The 17,200-nt window shown below is 38.2% G+C and overlaps 1 protein-coding gene across 4 annotated transcripts in view; it reads left to right on the top strand.

Annotated features, from left to right (window-relative positions):
* The window catches only part of LOC132814652 (protein EFR3 homolog A-like), a 159,759-nt gene extending 147,098 nt beyond the window's left edge, over positions 1 to 12,661 (top strand). For 3 of the 4 annotated variants that reach the window (XM_060823556.1, XM_060823555.1, XM_060823553.1), the window contains 4 exons: positions 2,059 to 2,107; positions 5,884 to 5,987; positions 6,554 to 6,603; positions 9,857 to 12,661. In XM_060823556.1, the coding sequence (XP_060679539.1) occupies positions 2,059 to 2,107; positions 5,884 to 5,987; positions 6,554 to 6,603; positions 9,857 to 9,965 (312 nt within the window). In that variant the 3' untranslated portion in view covers positions 9,966 to 12,661. The remainder of the gene's footprint in view (positions 1 to 2,058; positions 2,108 to 5,883; positions 5,988 to 6,553; positions 6,604 to 9,856) is intronic. The other variant, XM_060823554.1, reaches the window with a different exon arrangement.
* The last annotated feature ends 4,539 nt before the right edge of the window (positions 12,662 to 17,200 follow it).

Raw genomic sequence — 17,200 nt, 5'->3', positions numbered from 1 at the left:
TGCACTGCTGAGTTTCTCCTGCAACTTCTTAAGCCTTTTGCTTTGCTTGTTTCAGATCTCCAACACTCATGGCTCTTTGTTTTATTTTTGTGATAAATGGTAAATTGGGAAATGTTAATGTTACTGAAATGCATGATGGTGGATTGGCAATGGCAAATCTTTAAGAGTGCATCAATGAAGTGCAAAAATAAAATGGGAAAGTTTTCCCAATCATGGCTGACGAGAAGTGAAAAGATAATTCTATATCCAAGGAAAAGGCATGCCAATTGGCAAACACCGATGCAGACCTGAGGAATGGGAGCAGATTAGGATTCAGCAAAAGAGGAAAGGGGATTGATTAAGAGGGGGGAAATAGAGTAGTAGATTAAACTTTCAGGGAACATACAAAATTATCGTGAAAGCTTCTACAGATACATTAAGAGAAAAAGATTAGTGAAGACAAATGTAGGTCCCTTGCAGTCAGGAACAGGGTAAATTATGAGGAACAAAGAGATGGCACACCAATGAAAAGCATACTTTGATTCTGTCTTAACATATGAGGGCGCAAGTAATTTCCAAAAAATATTGGGGAACACAAGGTCTACTGAGAGGGACGAACTGTGGGAAATGATGTTAGGTAAATTGATGGGATTAAAGGCCAATAAATCCCCGGGACCCAATAATCTATGTCCCAGAGTACTTAACCAAGTGGCACTCGAAATAGTGAATGCAGTGGTGGTAATCTTTCAAAGTTCTAACGACCCTGGAAAAGTTCCTATGGTTTAGAGGGTAGCTAACGAAACCCCACTACTTGAAGGAAACAAAGAGAAAACAGGGGATTATAGAATAGATAGCCTGACATTAGTAGTGGGAAACTGTTAGAGTACATTACATAAGGTTTTAAAGTAGAGCATTTAGGAAACAGTGACAGGATTGAACAGAGTCAGTATGAATTTATGAAAGGGAAATCATGTTTGACGAATCTTCTAGAATTGCTCAACAATGTAACTGTAGAGTTGATAAGGAAGAGCCTGTGGCTATGGTTTACTTGGGCTTTCAGAAGACCTTACATAAGAGATTAGCAAGTGAAATTAAAGTGCATTGGATTGGCTTGGTCTTTACATTCATGGATAGAGAACTAGTCGCAGACAGGATCAGTTGCTGAAAGTAAACATTCAGCAGGCAGTAAAGAAGGCAAGTGGTATGTTAGCCTTCATGATGAGAGGATTCAAGCACAGGAGCAGAGATGTTTTGCTGTAATTGTACAGTACCTTGTGAGACTACATTTTGAGTATTTTCTGCAGTTTTGTCCTCCATACCTGAGGAAGGAGGCTCTGGCTATGGAGAGATCCATGAAGGTTTACCAGATTAAATCCTGGGATGGCAGGAATGATAATGACTGAATTGATTAGTACTATATTCACTGGAGGTTAGAAGAAGGATGGGAGTTCTCATAGAAACATATAAAATTCTAACAAGACTGCAGCACAGTGGCACAGTATATAGCACTGCTGCCTCACAGCGCCATGAACCCGGGTTTGATTCTAATCTCAGGCAACCGTGTGTGTGGAATTTGCACATTCTCCCTTGCCTGTGTGGATTTCTTCTGGGTGTTCTGGTTTCCTCCCACCGTCCAAAGATGTGCAGGTTAGGTAGATTAACCATGGTAAATGTGGGGTTACAGGGATCGGGTTAGTCAGGGTGGGATGCTTTTCAGAAATGTGGTCCATACTCTGGGCCAAATGGTCACCTATGTAAGGATCCTATGATTCAAGGGCTAAATAGGGTAACAGAGCAATGTTCTTGATGACAGAGGAGTCCAAAGTCATGGAAGAAAGACCCTTTTAGATCTAGCTAATCAGGCATTTAGTTGGAGACCAGCTACCTTCGTGCTGAGGATGCTGGGATATGATGCGGCATCTACCTGAAGTTTTCAACCATGGGTCATCGTTTAAGGATATGGGGTATACAAGTAGTTACCAAGATCGCAACAAGCAGTTTTGGGTACTTAAGTCAATAAAATGAATCTTTAATTCTAAATGTAAAGTGTAAAAATTTTCTTTTTTTAAACTTTCACAGACCAAGATAGTTGAAGAAATCACCTTTGAAACACTGAAGAAAGCCATAGGTATGAATAATGAGTTAAACTGTACGTTTTAAAGTGGCAGGCATGCATATGATGGCAGGCGAATAAGTATGGTAAATAATTATAAGTCTGTGCACTATACAATTGAGTTTCATTCCTGATTCTAATAGAGAAAATGGATCTTATATAAATTTGATCAAAATCCATTCATTTAGGTATTTAAAATTGGGCCCAATATCTCTAAATGTTTGATGTATATTCATGTTGATTTCCACTATATATTATCTAACAACTGCCGTGCAATATTTAATTTGCTCATAATTATCAATACACATGAGCAGTAGAACAGTCTTGCATGTTTCTTTTAGGCAACAGGTTTAGGTGGAGGATCTGGATCATCACAAGCTTGGAGGGCTGAAGAGCCTGTTTCTATATTGTAATTTTCTGTGTTCTTTGTTAGGGAGATAGAAAATAAGTGCAGGAGTAGACCATTTGGCCTTCGGGCCTGCATCACCATTCAGTATGATCATGGTTGATCATGCAACTCATTAGCCTGTTCCTGCTTTTCCACCATATCCTTTGATTCCTTTAGCCCAAGTATTATGTCCAACTCCTTGAAACTCAATGTTTGACCTCAACTGCGGTAGCAAATTAATCAGTAATTATCTTTTAATTCATGAGGTGTAATTATCCAGAACTAAAATTGAATATTTGGATTTGGTGGATGTCCCACACTCACTCTTGGAAGAAAGACCCTTTTAGATCTAGCTAATCAGGCATTTAGTTGGAGACCAGCTACCTTCGTGCTGAGGATGCTGGGATATGAAGCAGCATCCACCTGAAGTTTTCAGCCAATTAGCGCTAATGAGAGGGCTGTGGTTGTTGCCAGTATAGCACAGTTTTGAGTGTCATTATTAAGGAGCAGCCCAGAGAGCAGTGTAGATATTGTGGGTGTGGGATGACAGCTTTGCTGTATGGAGGTCAGCAGGAAAGCAAATTCATCAGGATAGAAAGCAAGCCACCAACCCCTCCACCAGCACAACATGCTCAGGTGACTAACACCATACAGATTTACTTTTCAGGTGAGCTGCCTGTTAGTTTTTCTGCCTGTGACTGAGAAAATTGCCGTTCGGGCAGGAAGTGGCAAGTAAGCGATTGTTAATTGACTGACTGCTTAAGCCGTGTGGTCTTAAGTGAAAACTGATGGCAAGGTTGCCTCTGGCTTTTCTGTCTGCAACTTCAGAAAGGCAGGAAGGGCATTGGGTATCATTTCCAATGATAATATGCTTAACTGAGTTAAAAATCACACAACACCAGGTTATAGTCTAACAGGTTTAATTAGCACAACCACCTGATGAAGGAGCGATGCTCCGAAAGCTAGTGTGCTTCCACTTAAACCTATTGCACTATAACCTGGTGTTGTGATTTTTATATTTGTACACCTCAGTTCAACACCGGCATCTTCAAATCATGCTTAACTGAGGCATCTTGCCTCCAGCAGGCCAAGAAGATTCGACCCAATAATTCCTGTTTTTATAAATCGCTTTTGACCATAAGACACAGAAGTAGAAGTAGGCCATTCAGTCCATCGAATCTGCTCTGCCAGTCATTGAGATCTTAGCTGACCTGATAATCTTCAACTCCACTTTCCTGCCTGTTTCCCATCACCCTTAATTCTTCCTTGATTAAAACCATATCTCCACCTTGAAAATACCTAAAACAAGTGAAAGTGAGGACTGCAGATTCTGGAGATCAGAGTCCAGTGTGTCTTGGTAGAAAAATCACAGTAGGTCAGGCAGCAACTCAGGAGCAGGCGAATCGATGTTTCGAGCATAATCCTTTCATCCTGCTCCTCAGATGTTGCCTGACCTGCCGTGCTTTTCCAACAAGGTGCACTCGACTATACTTTAAACAACCCATTGTGGAAAAGAATTCCAGAAATTCATTGCCATCTGAGAGAGGAAATTCTTCCTCATCTGTCTTAAATCTGTGATCCCTTACTCTGTGATTATGCACTGTAGTTCTAGACTCTCCCACAAGGAAAACAACCTTTCTGCATTTACCTTGTCAAGTCCCCTCAGAATATTGAATGTTTCAGTAAGATTGCCTCACACTAAGCTATATTCAAATGAGTACAGATCCAACCTATTCGACCTCTCCTCAGTCGGGCCCACATGCCTGGCATCAGCCTGGTGAACCTTCTCTGGACTGCCTCCAATGCCAGTATATCTTTCCTTAGATGAGGACCCAAAACTATTGCTAAGTAGTTTGCTTTGATCTGCATCGAAGTCAATAATTTTTCTGTTCTTTCATTATTTCCCAATAGTCTAGAATTCCTGGCACCTTGCCTTTTTAGACATCAGGAGTAAGAATGACTCCAGGGCTGAATTATTCCATTTAAGTTTAAAACATCATTCCAAACTTCTGAATGAACCTGTAACGTCATTTTGTATCTGTTTTCCTTAACAATAAATGGAGTATTCAGGCAAAGATTTTCTTACTATACCACTGTTATCCATACTGATTTGAGTTTCCCACCTCTTGAAGTAATTGACCTGCCTGCCTTTGTGAGGCGTTCACCTCATGAATTGTCCAAAATCTAAACTGAGTCTATTATACTTCCCATTGGGAATGGAACTGCATATGCTTTTCTCCGAAACTAGAAATTTGAGAACACAAATTTCTCATCTCAGTAATTCTGATTCCGAAGACAAACAAGAGCCACAGCATGCATTTACATAGCAAGGGCAAATTAGATGTGGGCATTAAATGAGCATTGCCAGCAAAGTCCACATCCCATAATACATCGTCAGCATAATAAAACCTCTCTAGCAGCCTAACATCATGTAACATTTTACATTAAGCCACATCTAGTAACATTGACACAGATGGCTAAAAGCTTAAACAAAATGGTGGTATTAAGGGGTATCATAACAGGAACATATAGAATTAGGGTTTAGGAGAACCTTCAAGTTCTTTGCACGTGTTATGTATTTAACTTTCAAAGCATTATGTAAGTGATATGGAAATCTGCTTGACAATGCTGAAAAAGTACCTGTCAATTTTTATCAATGTTTATTCGAATAGCTGCCAATATAGTGCTGATGCATGGAATCATACAGGAACTTTGCCATAGTTCCACAATTGCTACCTTAGGCAAAAATAGTTTCATGTCTCCCATGCACAATTCCGATCACAAGGGCAAATAATATATAATCAAAGGTGAGGTATACATTCATTTCAACTGTTAGCTTCTCTGAACAAAGACATATTCAGTAACTTAGACTAACATAGAATGTGCAGATGTATACTTCACATGTATATATGCAGTCTTTGAATTTCAGGCAGATCTGGAATACACAGGAATTGCACTTTAGATTAGTATTTGATGAGTTTACTTTCCAGCAAGCAACCACTACTGAAATATGGGCAGATGGTGACGATGTAGTGATGTCACTGGACCAGCAAATCACAGGCCCAGGCTAATACTGTGGTGCCGTGGATTCAAATCTCAACCTGTGCTGGTGAAATTTAAGTGCATTTAGTAAATCTCCTACCTATCGGCAATTCTAATGCAATTTTGATATCAATGTGTTGATTGGATTATGGAACTTTGGAACCATAGATTAAAGCTGATAAAACATTGATCACTGCCATTCTGCCTTCTTGGTGAATGTAACCAAATTAGAGTAAGAAGTAGCAATTTTATAATATTTATTGTATGCATTTGTTAATCCCAGTAATTTATGAATTTTGTAAGATTTATGCAATTTTAATGAGGAGGCGTTCCCCCTCTTTCTGATGACTTTCTGAAACAGATAGCCAAAATCTTGAAGAACAAGAAAGAGAAAAGCGACGCCAAGTAATTGAAAAATTTCAGAAAGCACCATTTGAGGAGATTGCAGCCCAGTGTGAATCCAAGGTGAGACCAAATGTCTCCCACAATGTACTGTTTTGCTTAACATTAACAGAAGCAATTTGTAGTTTTTTATTTGGTCAGAAAATGCTAGATTTTCCTCAAAAGAAAACATTGTTGTATTTTTCTTTTTCACTGGATGTGGTGGAGAGATATGAAGATATTTTCTTTTTGCTAAGATGCCAGTTATTAAACTAGAATAATGTATGTTTATGACGGATTTTGTTTTTGTAATGGTGCACACTGAACTAATAACACAGATTTGAAATAGTCCGATCAGGTTTTAATTGCTTTCTGAGCCCAAAGGATCATTATATTTTTAAATTGTTATCAGTAGTGAAAGAAACTTCAGAATGTGCACTAAAGTCGTCTTCTGCCTTATTATTCAGCATTATTTCATATTACAGGCAGTGAAGTTCCTTAAACAACATGATTGTGTAAAATTCCAAGAAAGTTGGCTTACTTAAAAGGCAAGACTAGATGAAAAGATATTGTAATTTTATTGCAGACTAAAATCATTGTTTGTGTTGAGACTTGTTGAGAAAAATAAACAGATTTATTTCTTTTTCCAGTCAAACCTGCTCCATGACAAACTTACAGAGATATTTGAACTAACAATAAGGTAAGTTAATTGTTGAGCAAGAATTTCAAATTGAATTATTAATTTCCTAACAGTCTATATGATGTCCTGCAAAATGTTTTTAAAAACTTAGTTTCTGCTAAACAACAAAAATACAGTAGCTAAGAAAATGCTGAAGTATGTTATAAAGCATGTTCTAATTTCAGTCAGTTGGGAAATGCTGTGCTGAAGACCTTGGCAGGTACTGATTGCAGTTTGACAACCTTCTGGTTGATACAGTTGCTGAGTCTTCCGTTCTTTGACAACTTGATCATTACTTCGAATCACCTGTTCATTGGGCAAGTCTGAATTCTGTTACTGATGTATTCTTGACCTGTTTCAGCAATTCTGCTGTATTTCTTTGAGATCCCAAGTGCCTTGAAGTTCTCAGATTCTTGATACCTCAGTGGGCCTATTGCTCAGACAGAAGTATTAAACTCTGATATGCAATTGAAGCTGAGCTGGTTTCAGGTCTTCCAAACATGTTCTATCTGTCTTGCCTCCTGCTGCTTGTCTTGCTGTTAACAATGGGTTTAGTTTTGGGGAAGTCTTCTTCACGTGAACATTCAAAAAATGGCATGAAAGTCTTCAGATAATTGCCTAAACAAGATTGCTGATATGTGTATCAGTAGCAGAACAAGATGTCTGGACCAGTTGAGGTGCCAATATAGGATTGGCCCACTACCTCGCATTAAGCCTGATCTACCTGAAATTGAAAAAGCTACTGACCAAAAAGTCACAACAGCCGTCTGAAATGGGGAAGCTGAAGTTTCTGGACATGTTGGATATTTTCCAGCTAGCCTTCAATGAAGGTAGACAACGTTTGAGGAGCAGAGAAATTGTCAAAAAGATTAAAGATAGTGCAGAAGCCACCATTGAGTAGGGCAGAGGAACCACAAAGAACACTGGATCACTGACCCAACTTAAAAACTGGTGCTGAAATAAAGTGTAGCAGAGCAAGCAAGACCAGGAAAACGACATTAAGCAAAGATTAGAAGACAATGAAATGTGCAGAAAAAATGCAGGGAATCCTGAGGAAATTCAGCAAGTCCAGCAGCATCTTTGGAAAATATTGAGTCCAAAGTGACTCTTCTGGTAAAACCTGCTGAGTTTCTCCACGTCTATTTGTTTTAGATTTCAATCAGCTGCAGTGTTTTGACTTTATTTTAGATGTGCAGAAGACTACATATATCCATGCAAAACGCTGTAAACAAACAAGGATAGAGTTAAAATATAGGGTACAAGCTGAGATTTCAAAGTTAAGATTATCTAAAATGCTGGTCAGATCAGATTTGGATGACTGTCAAAACTGTAAAAATAGTCATGCTTCAGAAAATACATTGATATTTAAGGAAGTCAGATTGCAGATGTAAACAGGATTAGTGAATACAAATTAAAGAAGCTTAATCTACAGAAATGAGTTTAAGTGAGCAACCTATCTATGTTTGACTTTCATTAAGTCAAGGTAAAGATGGAAAAATATCAGTGGAAGAAATCAGTTGGCCAGTGTTGTAGATTCAGATTTGTGAGGAATATCTAATACTGTTGGTTTTAGACTGGATGAGTTTGTGTACTAGCAAGATCAGCCACATTGAGCTAAATGACCTTTTGCCATACGTTTACTTGTTATATCTATCCTTATGGTGAATATTTGAAAGCATGTTAGTTTTGAAATGAGCAGCATTTATGGCCAATGTTAAATATTCCTGTCAGTCATTGACAGTGATCTATTTTACCTTGGACTTCTTGGTTAAGGTGGTTTTCAGTTCAGTCAGCAGTTCTTCAATTTCTGTTCTTTTGGTTCTTTGGTATATGATCGCAATACAAAATATGCATAATTTATGTTAGTTTCCCAGTGTTTAAATGTGTTGAATACATCTGCTAAGCGAAGATTACTTTGATTTTAAATGGTTCCTATTCCTGAAGAAATGTCATGCTGAATTTTGTTTTAAAAATTGAACAGGATCTATATGTGACAAGACACTTGGTGCTCAACTGATCCATCCATGTATTAATGAAAGGCAAATTTTGATTGCTTTCAGCAAGAGGTGTTTCTTTCAAATGGTCGACATGTACAATAAACTGTTTTGTAGGATAGTCTAGGGAAAAATTATGTGATGTTATTTGAGACACAGTTGTATGATGTGTTAAGGAATAAGTTCCTCCAAATGGTTGAGGTAGACTAAATGAATTCCCCACTTTACAAAGCATTCAGAGCAGAAAACTAGTATAAATATATTTATATTTATAAAAATATAGTTGACAGAGTATAAGTATGTGCAAAAATATAAAATGCTTACCGTTACTCCTTTTATATATAAGACAGTTCAAAGAGTGTAGTCCTTGATCTCTGAGTAAAACAATTTAATCTGGAAAATAATTCTCTCTTTTCAAAAGACCAGATCATCGTATAAGATTCAATAGAACTTTATTGTTCTTCTGACCCATTTATTTTCTACATATGCTAACTGGAAAAATGCAGAATAGTGACTTAAGCTGGATAAAATAGGATTGCACTTCACTGAAACAGTGAACCATAAGAAACTCAAAAAAGACATCTAGAGTTAGATGGGGGTATCAGTGAAACCTAAGAAACTGATCATTTTCAGGAATAGAGACACATTTGCTGGACATAATCAGCAGGTCTGATAATATCTCTGAAGAGGAAAATAGAGTTGATATTTTTGTCCACCACCCTTGTAGTTCTGGAGTCCCACTTGAGTTTCTGCCAGAATGGTCATGAAGTAATCACTGATGTATCTCCTGGATATGATAATTTTATTGCTTTATTCTGAATACTTTTTGGTCAGTTTCTTTAGCATTGAAAACATTGCTTGTTCTTTACCCAGAGTGGCACGGTGGCACAGTGAGGTAGCACTGCTGCCTCACCAGAGACCCGGGTTCAGTTTCCGCCTCAGGTGACTCTGTGTGGAGTTTGCACATTCTCCCTGTGTCTGCATGGGTTTCCTCCAGGTGCTCCGGTTTCCTCCCACAATCCAAAAAGGTGCAGGTTAGGTGAATTGGCCATGCTGAATTGCTCGTAGTGTTAGGCAAAGGGGTAAATGTTGGGGAATGGGTCTGGGTGGGTTGCGCTTTGGTGAGCCAGTGTGGACTTGTTGGGCTGAAGGGCCTGTTTCCACACTGTAAGTAAACTAATCTAAATTATTTGTGAATAGCATCATATAAGTTGGTTTATTAAAAAATTGTCTTGAATATTGTGAAAGAATTTCAAAACCTAACTTAGATTTCTCTCTAGCAGGCCACCTCCAAGCCCTTCAGGATCCATGAGTGTTGCAGCTGGCCATGTACAATACCATTCCATTCCAGTCTACGAAATGAAATTTCCAGACCTCTGTGTTTATTAGCCACTGTTTTGGCCTCACAAGGTGACAGATAATGAAGCATATGTCATTTCAAAGATCAAAACTCCTACGGGAGGACATTAAGTTTTCCACTGATTACGTTATGTCTCGGAAGAGTGTTCAAGTGGATCAATTGCTTTAAATCAGTTGAACCATGTTAGGGCTAGTTGAACTGAAGTTCACTGTGATATATAGTCCTTGGTGTATAGAATATGTTAGGGTATCAGTATCATGTAGTGCAAGAATTCATTTGAAATTTTACTTTTTTTTTGAAGGGATAAATGCTATAAAGTTCATGCCTTGCAAGAGGTCCAACAGACGAGAAGTGGTTGTTAATATTGTAGGAGCAGTTAAGAACAAATCTATGCATGGCTTTTGTTTTTCATTCAAGACATAGGAATATCACAAAAGATTGGACCTTATCAATGCAAATGAACAAGCTTAAATTTTTATCTATCACATTCCTGTTAACTAGAATTATTTTTAGTGAATTTTGTAATTTTTCTTCTGCATTCCAATCTTGCATCATTTAAAAAAAAAGACTTGTTTCTGAATTTAGTCCTGCACATGAAAGTTAAATAGATTTATAAACTTTTGTTTTACTGCCTAGGAAATTTACCTCAATTGCTGATTTTCAGATGCTACACCATAAGGTCTGTTCATATTGACAGTATAAATATGCCTATGGTAATATTTGAAGAATTGTTTTGGATTTTCATATCATGACTTTAGCATAACTCAATTGGCCTGAAGAATCAGTAGGCCCATTTCCACTTTCCATAGGAAAACCAAATGGCAATTCAACTCTGCTGACCGTGTCTGTTTCATGCTCAGAAATGTATACCAATACTTCACGTTCAATAAGTTGGAATGTAAATGTTGAGGAACTATTGTTGTCATTCTTATAATTTTGAATTTGCTGCGAAAATAGCTTTTATATGCTCATTTAGACAATGGCATCTTGCTGGCAATTTTCTCCTTTCACCCCATTAAATATTAGGAGTTTTCAATTCCATGCAGCTTTCCTCATCAAGAGTAATGACTGAGGTTCTGCTTCCAATCCATCACAAATCCACAGAGCTGCTAGAAAATGCACAAATATCAGCTGCTGTGATAGATCACTGAGTTCCCTACCTAAGCTGTGGATCAGATCTCGTCCTAACAATGTGCTGTGCGCACCGTATTGTTTTGTTTAACTACTCCGTCTTGTCATTTAGAAATTCAGATGAAAATTGGACATCCATAAAAATGGTAACTAGATTTCTAATAATTGCTAAGTATTTTACACTGTAACATTGAACCAAAGGACTTTTTAAAAAAAAATCAGTTCTACACATTTTAGATTTCACCCGCACGAGATGAAATACCTCTGAAATCATGCACAAGGAAGGATTTCATGTGACTTCTCAAAATAATTACCGCTGAAAACATAATTGTTACCTCAACTGGCAGATGAAAATGGTCAAAAATTTATAAAACAATCAAGTGTTTAAAACAGTTTGTGTATGCTTTAATAATTGCAAGATTGTATGATATAGGCAGGAAATCCTGTCATATTTTAAAAATGCACAGGCATCTTTGCTTTTAAGCATGTCTCTTGGCTGCTTATCTTTTTAATATTTTCTTTTGAAATGAGATTTCTAAACTCACTGTTTCAAATTGGCTAATTAGAAATACTCAGCACCTCTGGAAATTCTACACACCGGTTAAGTCTGAACAAGGTTGTAATTAAGCATTAAGGTGTGGAAGTTAACTTGTGGATGAAAATCTATGTAATAAATCTGCCTTTCTATTAAATTAATGACAAGGAATTTAAATGTAGTTAAATACTAGCAATAGCAGACAAACCAGTTACCATCCTTTTTGGATCTTCTATAAAATGTTCTCATCAATCAACATTTTCAAGCAATTATTGTTGAATAGTATTATTTGAATTTGTTTTTAAATATTTCTGATCTGGTTTTTTTTTGTCATTATCATCAGATTAGACAATCTTTGCACTTTAATTTGATTTTGTTCAACTTCGATTTGTATGTTCAAACAGTTCAAAACTTCATATGCATTTTAAAATAATGTGCAAGGCACTATCCAGTTTTAACCTAACTTCAATTGATGTTAACAGTGCTGTATTATGAGAAAATTGCATTGGACAAATCTTCATTCGCAACATGTACTTTTAAACCAAATATTAGCAAATTCCAAATGTTATACTGAAAGTTAGTCTTCTATGGACCGGAATGTTGATGCGATTAGCAGTTTCTTTGGATTGGTAAAAGTCATATGATTTAATTCATTGAATGTTTTGACTTTATTGAGCACTTTTTAAGTAACTATTTGCTGTCCTTAAGACCAGGCATTTTTTTGTACATGTATAAGTTAGTGATTGCTGTGTTACATTAGCACAATATTTCCCATACATTGTATGTTGTGATGTGTTTATTATGCTTCAACATGTCAAAGCTAGTTTGCTTCCAAGCATAGCTTCAGCTATGACCAGGTGTGCGTAGATGATGTTTGTTGGCAGTTATGTAAATCTTAGAAATGTGGAGTATGGTATTTTCAGAATGAACTCCATGTGAAAACACCTTTTTTTTGTCTGCAGTAATTTGGCTACTGTGTACAGTTCTGTCTTTATCAGCCTTCAGATTTTTTTAAAAATGTGAAATGTATGGTGCACATGTGTAAGGGCAAAATAAACATCTTCACTGTTAAATGCTTTTGTTTATTTATCTCAAACCAATAAAAATGTAGATATTTATGGAGATAATGCACCTTTAATGTTCAGAATATTTTTATTCATGTATTTATGATGCAGATATACAAGTGACCTACAAAATGCCTGATGCTAAACCTTCCTTTATATATTCTCGAATTAGAGTAAACTTTAGAAATTATACAGTAGCACTTTTCCATATCAGTTGATAAGCACACAGCACTTCCATTTTCTTCCTCCATTCTCCTCTTCAGGCTAACCTCAGCCGGTCTCCTGCCTAAACATCCAAACAAGTTGGAGAGTATGTCTAATTCTCTGAACATGCAAATTGCAGTGCTGGAGAAACTTGACAGGTCTGGCAGCATCTACCAAGAGAGAGAAACAGTTAATGTTTTAAGTCCAGTAAGACTTTTCTTCAGAACTGAAAAGGGTTTGGGAAATGTTGGGGAGAGTGGGTGAAGGTAAAGAAAGTCAAAAACAGGTGAAGTGGTATTGCTTGAATTTGCATTGTGTTTCATTGGAACATTATGTCCTGGTTAGAGGCATTGGGGGGGGGGGGGGCGTTGTGGTCAATAGAAAACCGGGTTTTCAAAAAATATGGTTAGAAAGAAGAAACCCATTTGGAGCGAAGTGTAGACTCTATAAGTTATTGAAATTGAATAGTTGAAGTTTAGTTTAGTTGTAGGATCTCTTCTTTTCACTCAGTGATCTGAATGTTGATCGAAAGGCAGTAATGAACATGTTCAAATAGTTAGTAAAGCTAGTAGTATCAGTTAATCTTTAAAAGTCCAATTCAATACATGTAGAAATATTGATGAGATGAAATATGATATCTCAGTGTGTCATAATATGTTTTGGTAAAAGTAGTTAAAATTTGAATAGGAGTAAACTTGAAAAAGCTGATGGATTGGGGGTTTGTGAATCCAGAGGACAAAAAAGCCAGCATTTTTATTTTAAAACCCCTCAACCTCTTACTGAATTAAGACAACTGAGACAATTGAGTGGGTGCATGATTCATTTGGACTACCTGACCCAAGGAGAAACAAATGTGAAAATGCTAGATATTTTTCAAATAGAATAATGCAGATTAAGGAGCAATAAAATAAAGATGTTTGAAATTGAGATGGTCAGCAGCAGCAAAACTTTCCATTTATTGAAGGATTGAAAATGAGTTGTAGATGCAAAATTATTTGTAAGAGATTAACAACAGAATGAGAAAAGCTAGTGAGATGTGAGACACAATAGTTCACTTCCAGGGTTAGTGATTGAAGTGGAAATTATGCAAATATTTAAGATTAAGTTGGATGAAAGACAAAAGACGGAATACATCTCTAACTTAGAAGTGAGATAAGAATATATTGGGTATTCACATGGCAGGTAAATGCTGACATAAGCTGGTTGAGCTGAATGACCAGTTTCCAAATCGTAGCTCCTGTGTAATGTGGCAGCATGGAATAACGTGAGAGTGCAGTATTATAAAGATGTTTTACAGAATCACAGAATTGTTATGGTGAAGAAGCAGGCCAATTGGTCCTTCATGCCTGGATTGATTCTATTACCTATATCCCTGCACCATCACCGCTTCTATCTAAATAATCATTCAATGCCATACAGTCAGAGAGATGTACAGCATGGAAACAGACCCTTCGGTCCAACCCTCCATGCTGACCAGATATCCCAACCCAATCTAGTCCCACCTGCCAGCACCCGGCCCATATCCCTCCAAACCATTCCTATTCATATACCCATCCAAATGCCTCTTAAATGTTGCAATTGTACCAGCCTCCACCACTTCCTATGGCAGCGCATTCCATTCACCCACCACCCTCTGCGTGAAAAAGTTGCCCCTTAGGTCTATTTTATATCTATCCCCTCTCACCTTAAACCTATGCCCTCTAGTTCTGGACTCCCCAACCCAGGGAAAAGACTTTGCCTATTTACCCTATCCATGCCCCTCACAATTTTGTAAACCTCTATAAGGTCACCCCTCAGCCTCTAACACTCCAGGGAAAACAGCCCCAGTCTGTTCAGCGCCTCCCTATAGCTCAAATCCTCCAACCCTGGCAACATCCTTGTAAATCTTTTCTGAACCCTTTCAAGTATCACAACATCTTTCCGATAAGAAGGAGACCATAATCGCAAGTAATATTCCAACAATGGCCTAATCAATGTCCTGTACAGCTGCAACATGACCTCCCAACCCCTGTACTCAATGCTCTGACCAATAAAGGAAAGCATACCAAACGCCGCCTTCTCTATTGTATGTACGCCCATCTTGAATGATTCAGTTGAATGTGCCTCCACTGCATTTCAAGGCTGTGCATCCCATGCCTTGACCACTCGCTGTGTGAAAATGTTTCGTACTCAAATTACCCTTACTTTGTTTGCACATCACTTTAATTCTATGCCCTCTTGTTCTTTTTTCTTTTGTATAGGGAACAGTTTCTCCTTGTGTACTTGGTCCATTTCAATCATGTCAATTCTTCACTCATCCGCCTTGTCTTCAGGGAGAACAATCCCAATTTCCTCAATGTATCCTCATAACTGAAGTTTCTCATTCCTGGAATCTTCTTGTAAATTGCTTTTGCATCCTCTCCAATGTATTCACATATTTCCTATAATTGCTCACAATGTCCATATTACAGAGCAGAAACTGTGGGATGTCTTGAAACACATAAAGGTGGATAAATCCCCAGGACCTGAATAGGTGTCTTCTAGAACTCTGTGGGAAGCCAGAGAGGTGATTGCTGGACCCCTTGCTGAGATACTTGTATCATTGATAGTCACAGCTGAGATGCTGGAAGACTGGAGGTTAGCGAACATGGTGCCACTATTTAAGAAAGAAGGTAAGGACAAACCAGAGATGAGTGAGACTCACTTCGACGGTGGGCAAGTTGTTGGTGACAATCCTGAGGGACATGATGTATATGTATTTGGAAGGGCAAGGACTGATTAGGGATAGTCAACATTGCTTTGCGCATGGGAAATCATGTCTCACTAACTTGATTGAGTTTTTGAGGAAGTAACAAAGAGGATTGACGAGTACAGAGTGGTGGACGTGATCTATATGGGCTTCAGTAAGGTGTTCAACAGGGTTAGCAAGGTTAGATCTCATGAAATACAGGGAGAACTAGCCATTTGGATATCAAACTGACTCAAAGGTAGAAGGCAGAAGGTGGTGGAGGGTTGTTTTTCAGACTGGAGGCCTGTGACCAATGGAGTGCCTCAACGTTCGGTGCTGGGTCCACTATTTTTCTTCATTTATATAAATGACTTGGATGTGAACATAAAAGGTATAGTTAGTAAGCTTGCAGATGACACCAAAATTGGAGAAGTAGAGGACAGCGAGAAATGTTGCATTGATCAGATGGGCCAATGGGCTGAGGAGTGGCAGATGGACTTGATTATACAAAAATGCAAGGTGCTGCATTTTGGGAAAGCAAATCTTAGCAGGACTTATATACTTTAATAGTAAGGTCCTAGGGAGTGTTGCTGAACAAAGAGACCTTGGAGTGCAGGTTCATAGCTCCTTGAAAGTAGAGTCACAGGTAGATAGGATAGTGAAGAAGGTGTTTGGTATGCTTTCCTTTACTGGTCAGAATATTGAGGACAGGAGGTGGGAGGTTATGTTGTGGCTGTACAGAACATTGGTTAGGCCACTTTTGGAATAGTGTGTGCAATTCTGGTCTCCTTACTATCAGAAAATTGTTGTGAAACTTGAAAGGATTTCAAAAAAGACTTTCAAGGATGTTGCGAAGGTTGGAGGATTTGAGCTATAGAGAGGTCGAACAGGCTGGGGCTGTTTTCCCTGCAGTGTCAGAGGCTGAGGGGTGACCTTAGAGACTTTATAAATCATGAGGGGCATGGATAGGATAAATAGGCAAGGTCTCTTTCCTGGGGTAAGGGAGTCCAGAACTAGAGGCCATAGGCTTAGGGTGAAAGGGGAAAGATATAAAAGAGACCTAAGGGGTAACTTTTTCATGCAGAGGGTGGTACGTGTGTGGAATGAGCTGCCTGAGGAAGTGGTGGAGGCTGGTACAATTGCAATATTTAAAAAGCATCTGGATGGGTAGATAAATAATAAGGATTTGGAGGGACAAGGGCCCGGTGCTGGCAGATGGGACTAGATTGGGTTGAGATATCTGGTCGGCATGGACAAGTTGGACCGAAAGCTCTGTTTCTGAGTTGTACATCTCTATGACTCTAATTGTGTACAATACTCCAGCTGAGGTCTAACAAGAGTCTTGTGTATAGTGTACAGGCTCAACATGACTTCCCTGCTGTATGCCCTTATTAATAAAGCTGAGGACTCTATATGCTTTAATTGCTTTCTCCACTTTCTCCTTTGATGATCTATGTACATAAAGACCCCGGTCCCCCTGTTGTTATCCCCTTTAGAATTGTATCCCCGGTTTTCTATTGTCAGTGTTTTTACGATTAGATTACTTACAGTGTGGAAACAGGCCCTTTGGCCCAATAAGTCCACACCGACCCGCCAAAGCGCACCCACCCAGACTCATTCCCC

The sequence above is a fragment of the Hemiscyllium ocellatum genome, chromosome 4, assembly GCF_020745735.1.
Source record: "Hemiscyllium ocellatum isolate sHemOce1 chromosome 4, sHemOce1.pat.X.cur, whole genome shotgun sequence".
Taxonomy (NCBI): Eukaryota; Metazoa; Chordata; class Chondrichthyes; order Orectolobiformes; family Hemiscylliidae; genus Hemiscyllium; species Hemiscyllium ocellatum.
Note: the sequence above shows the minus strand (reverse complement) of the source record. Positions and strands in the feature narration are given on the sequence as shown.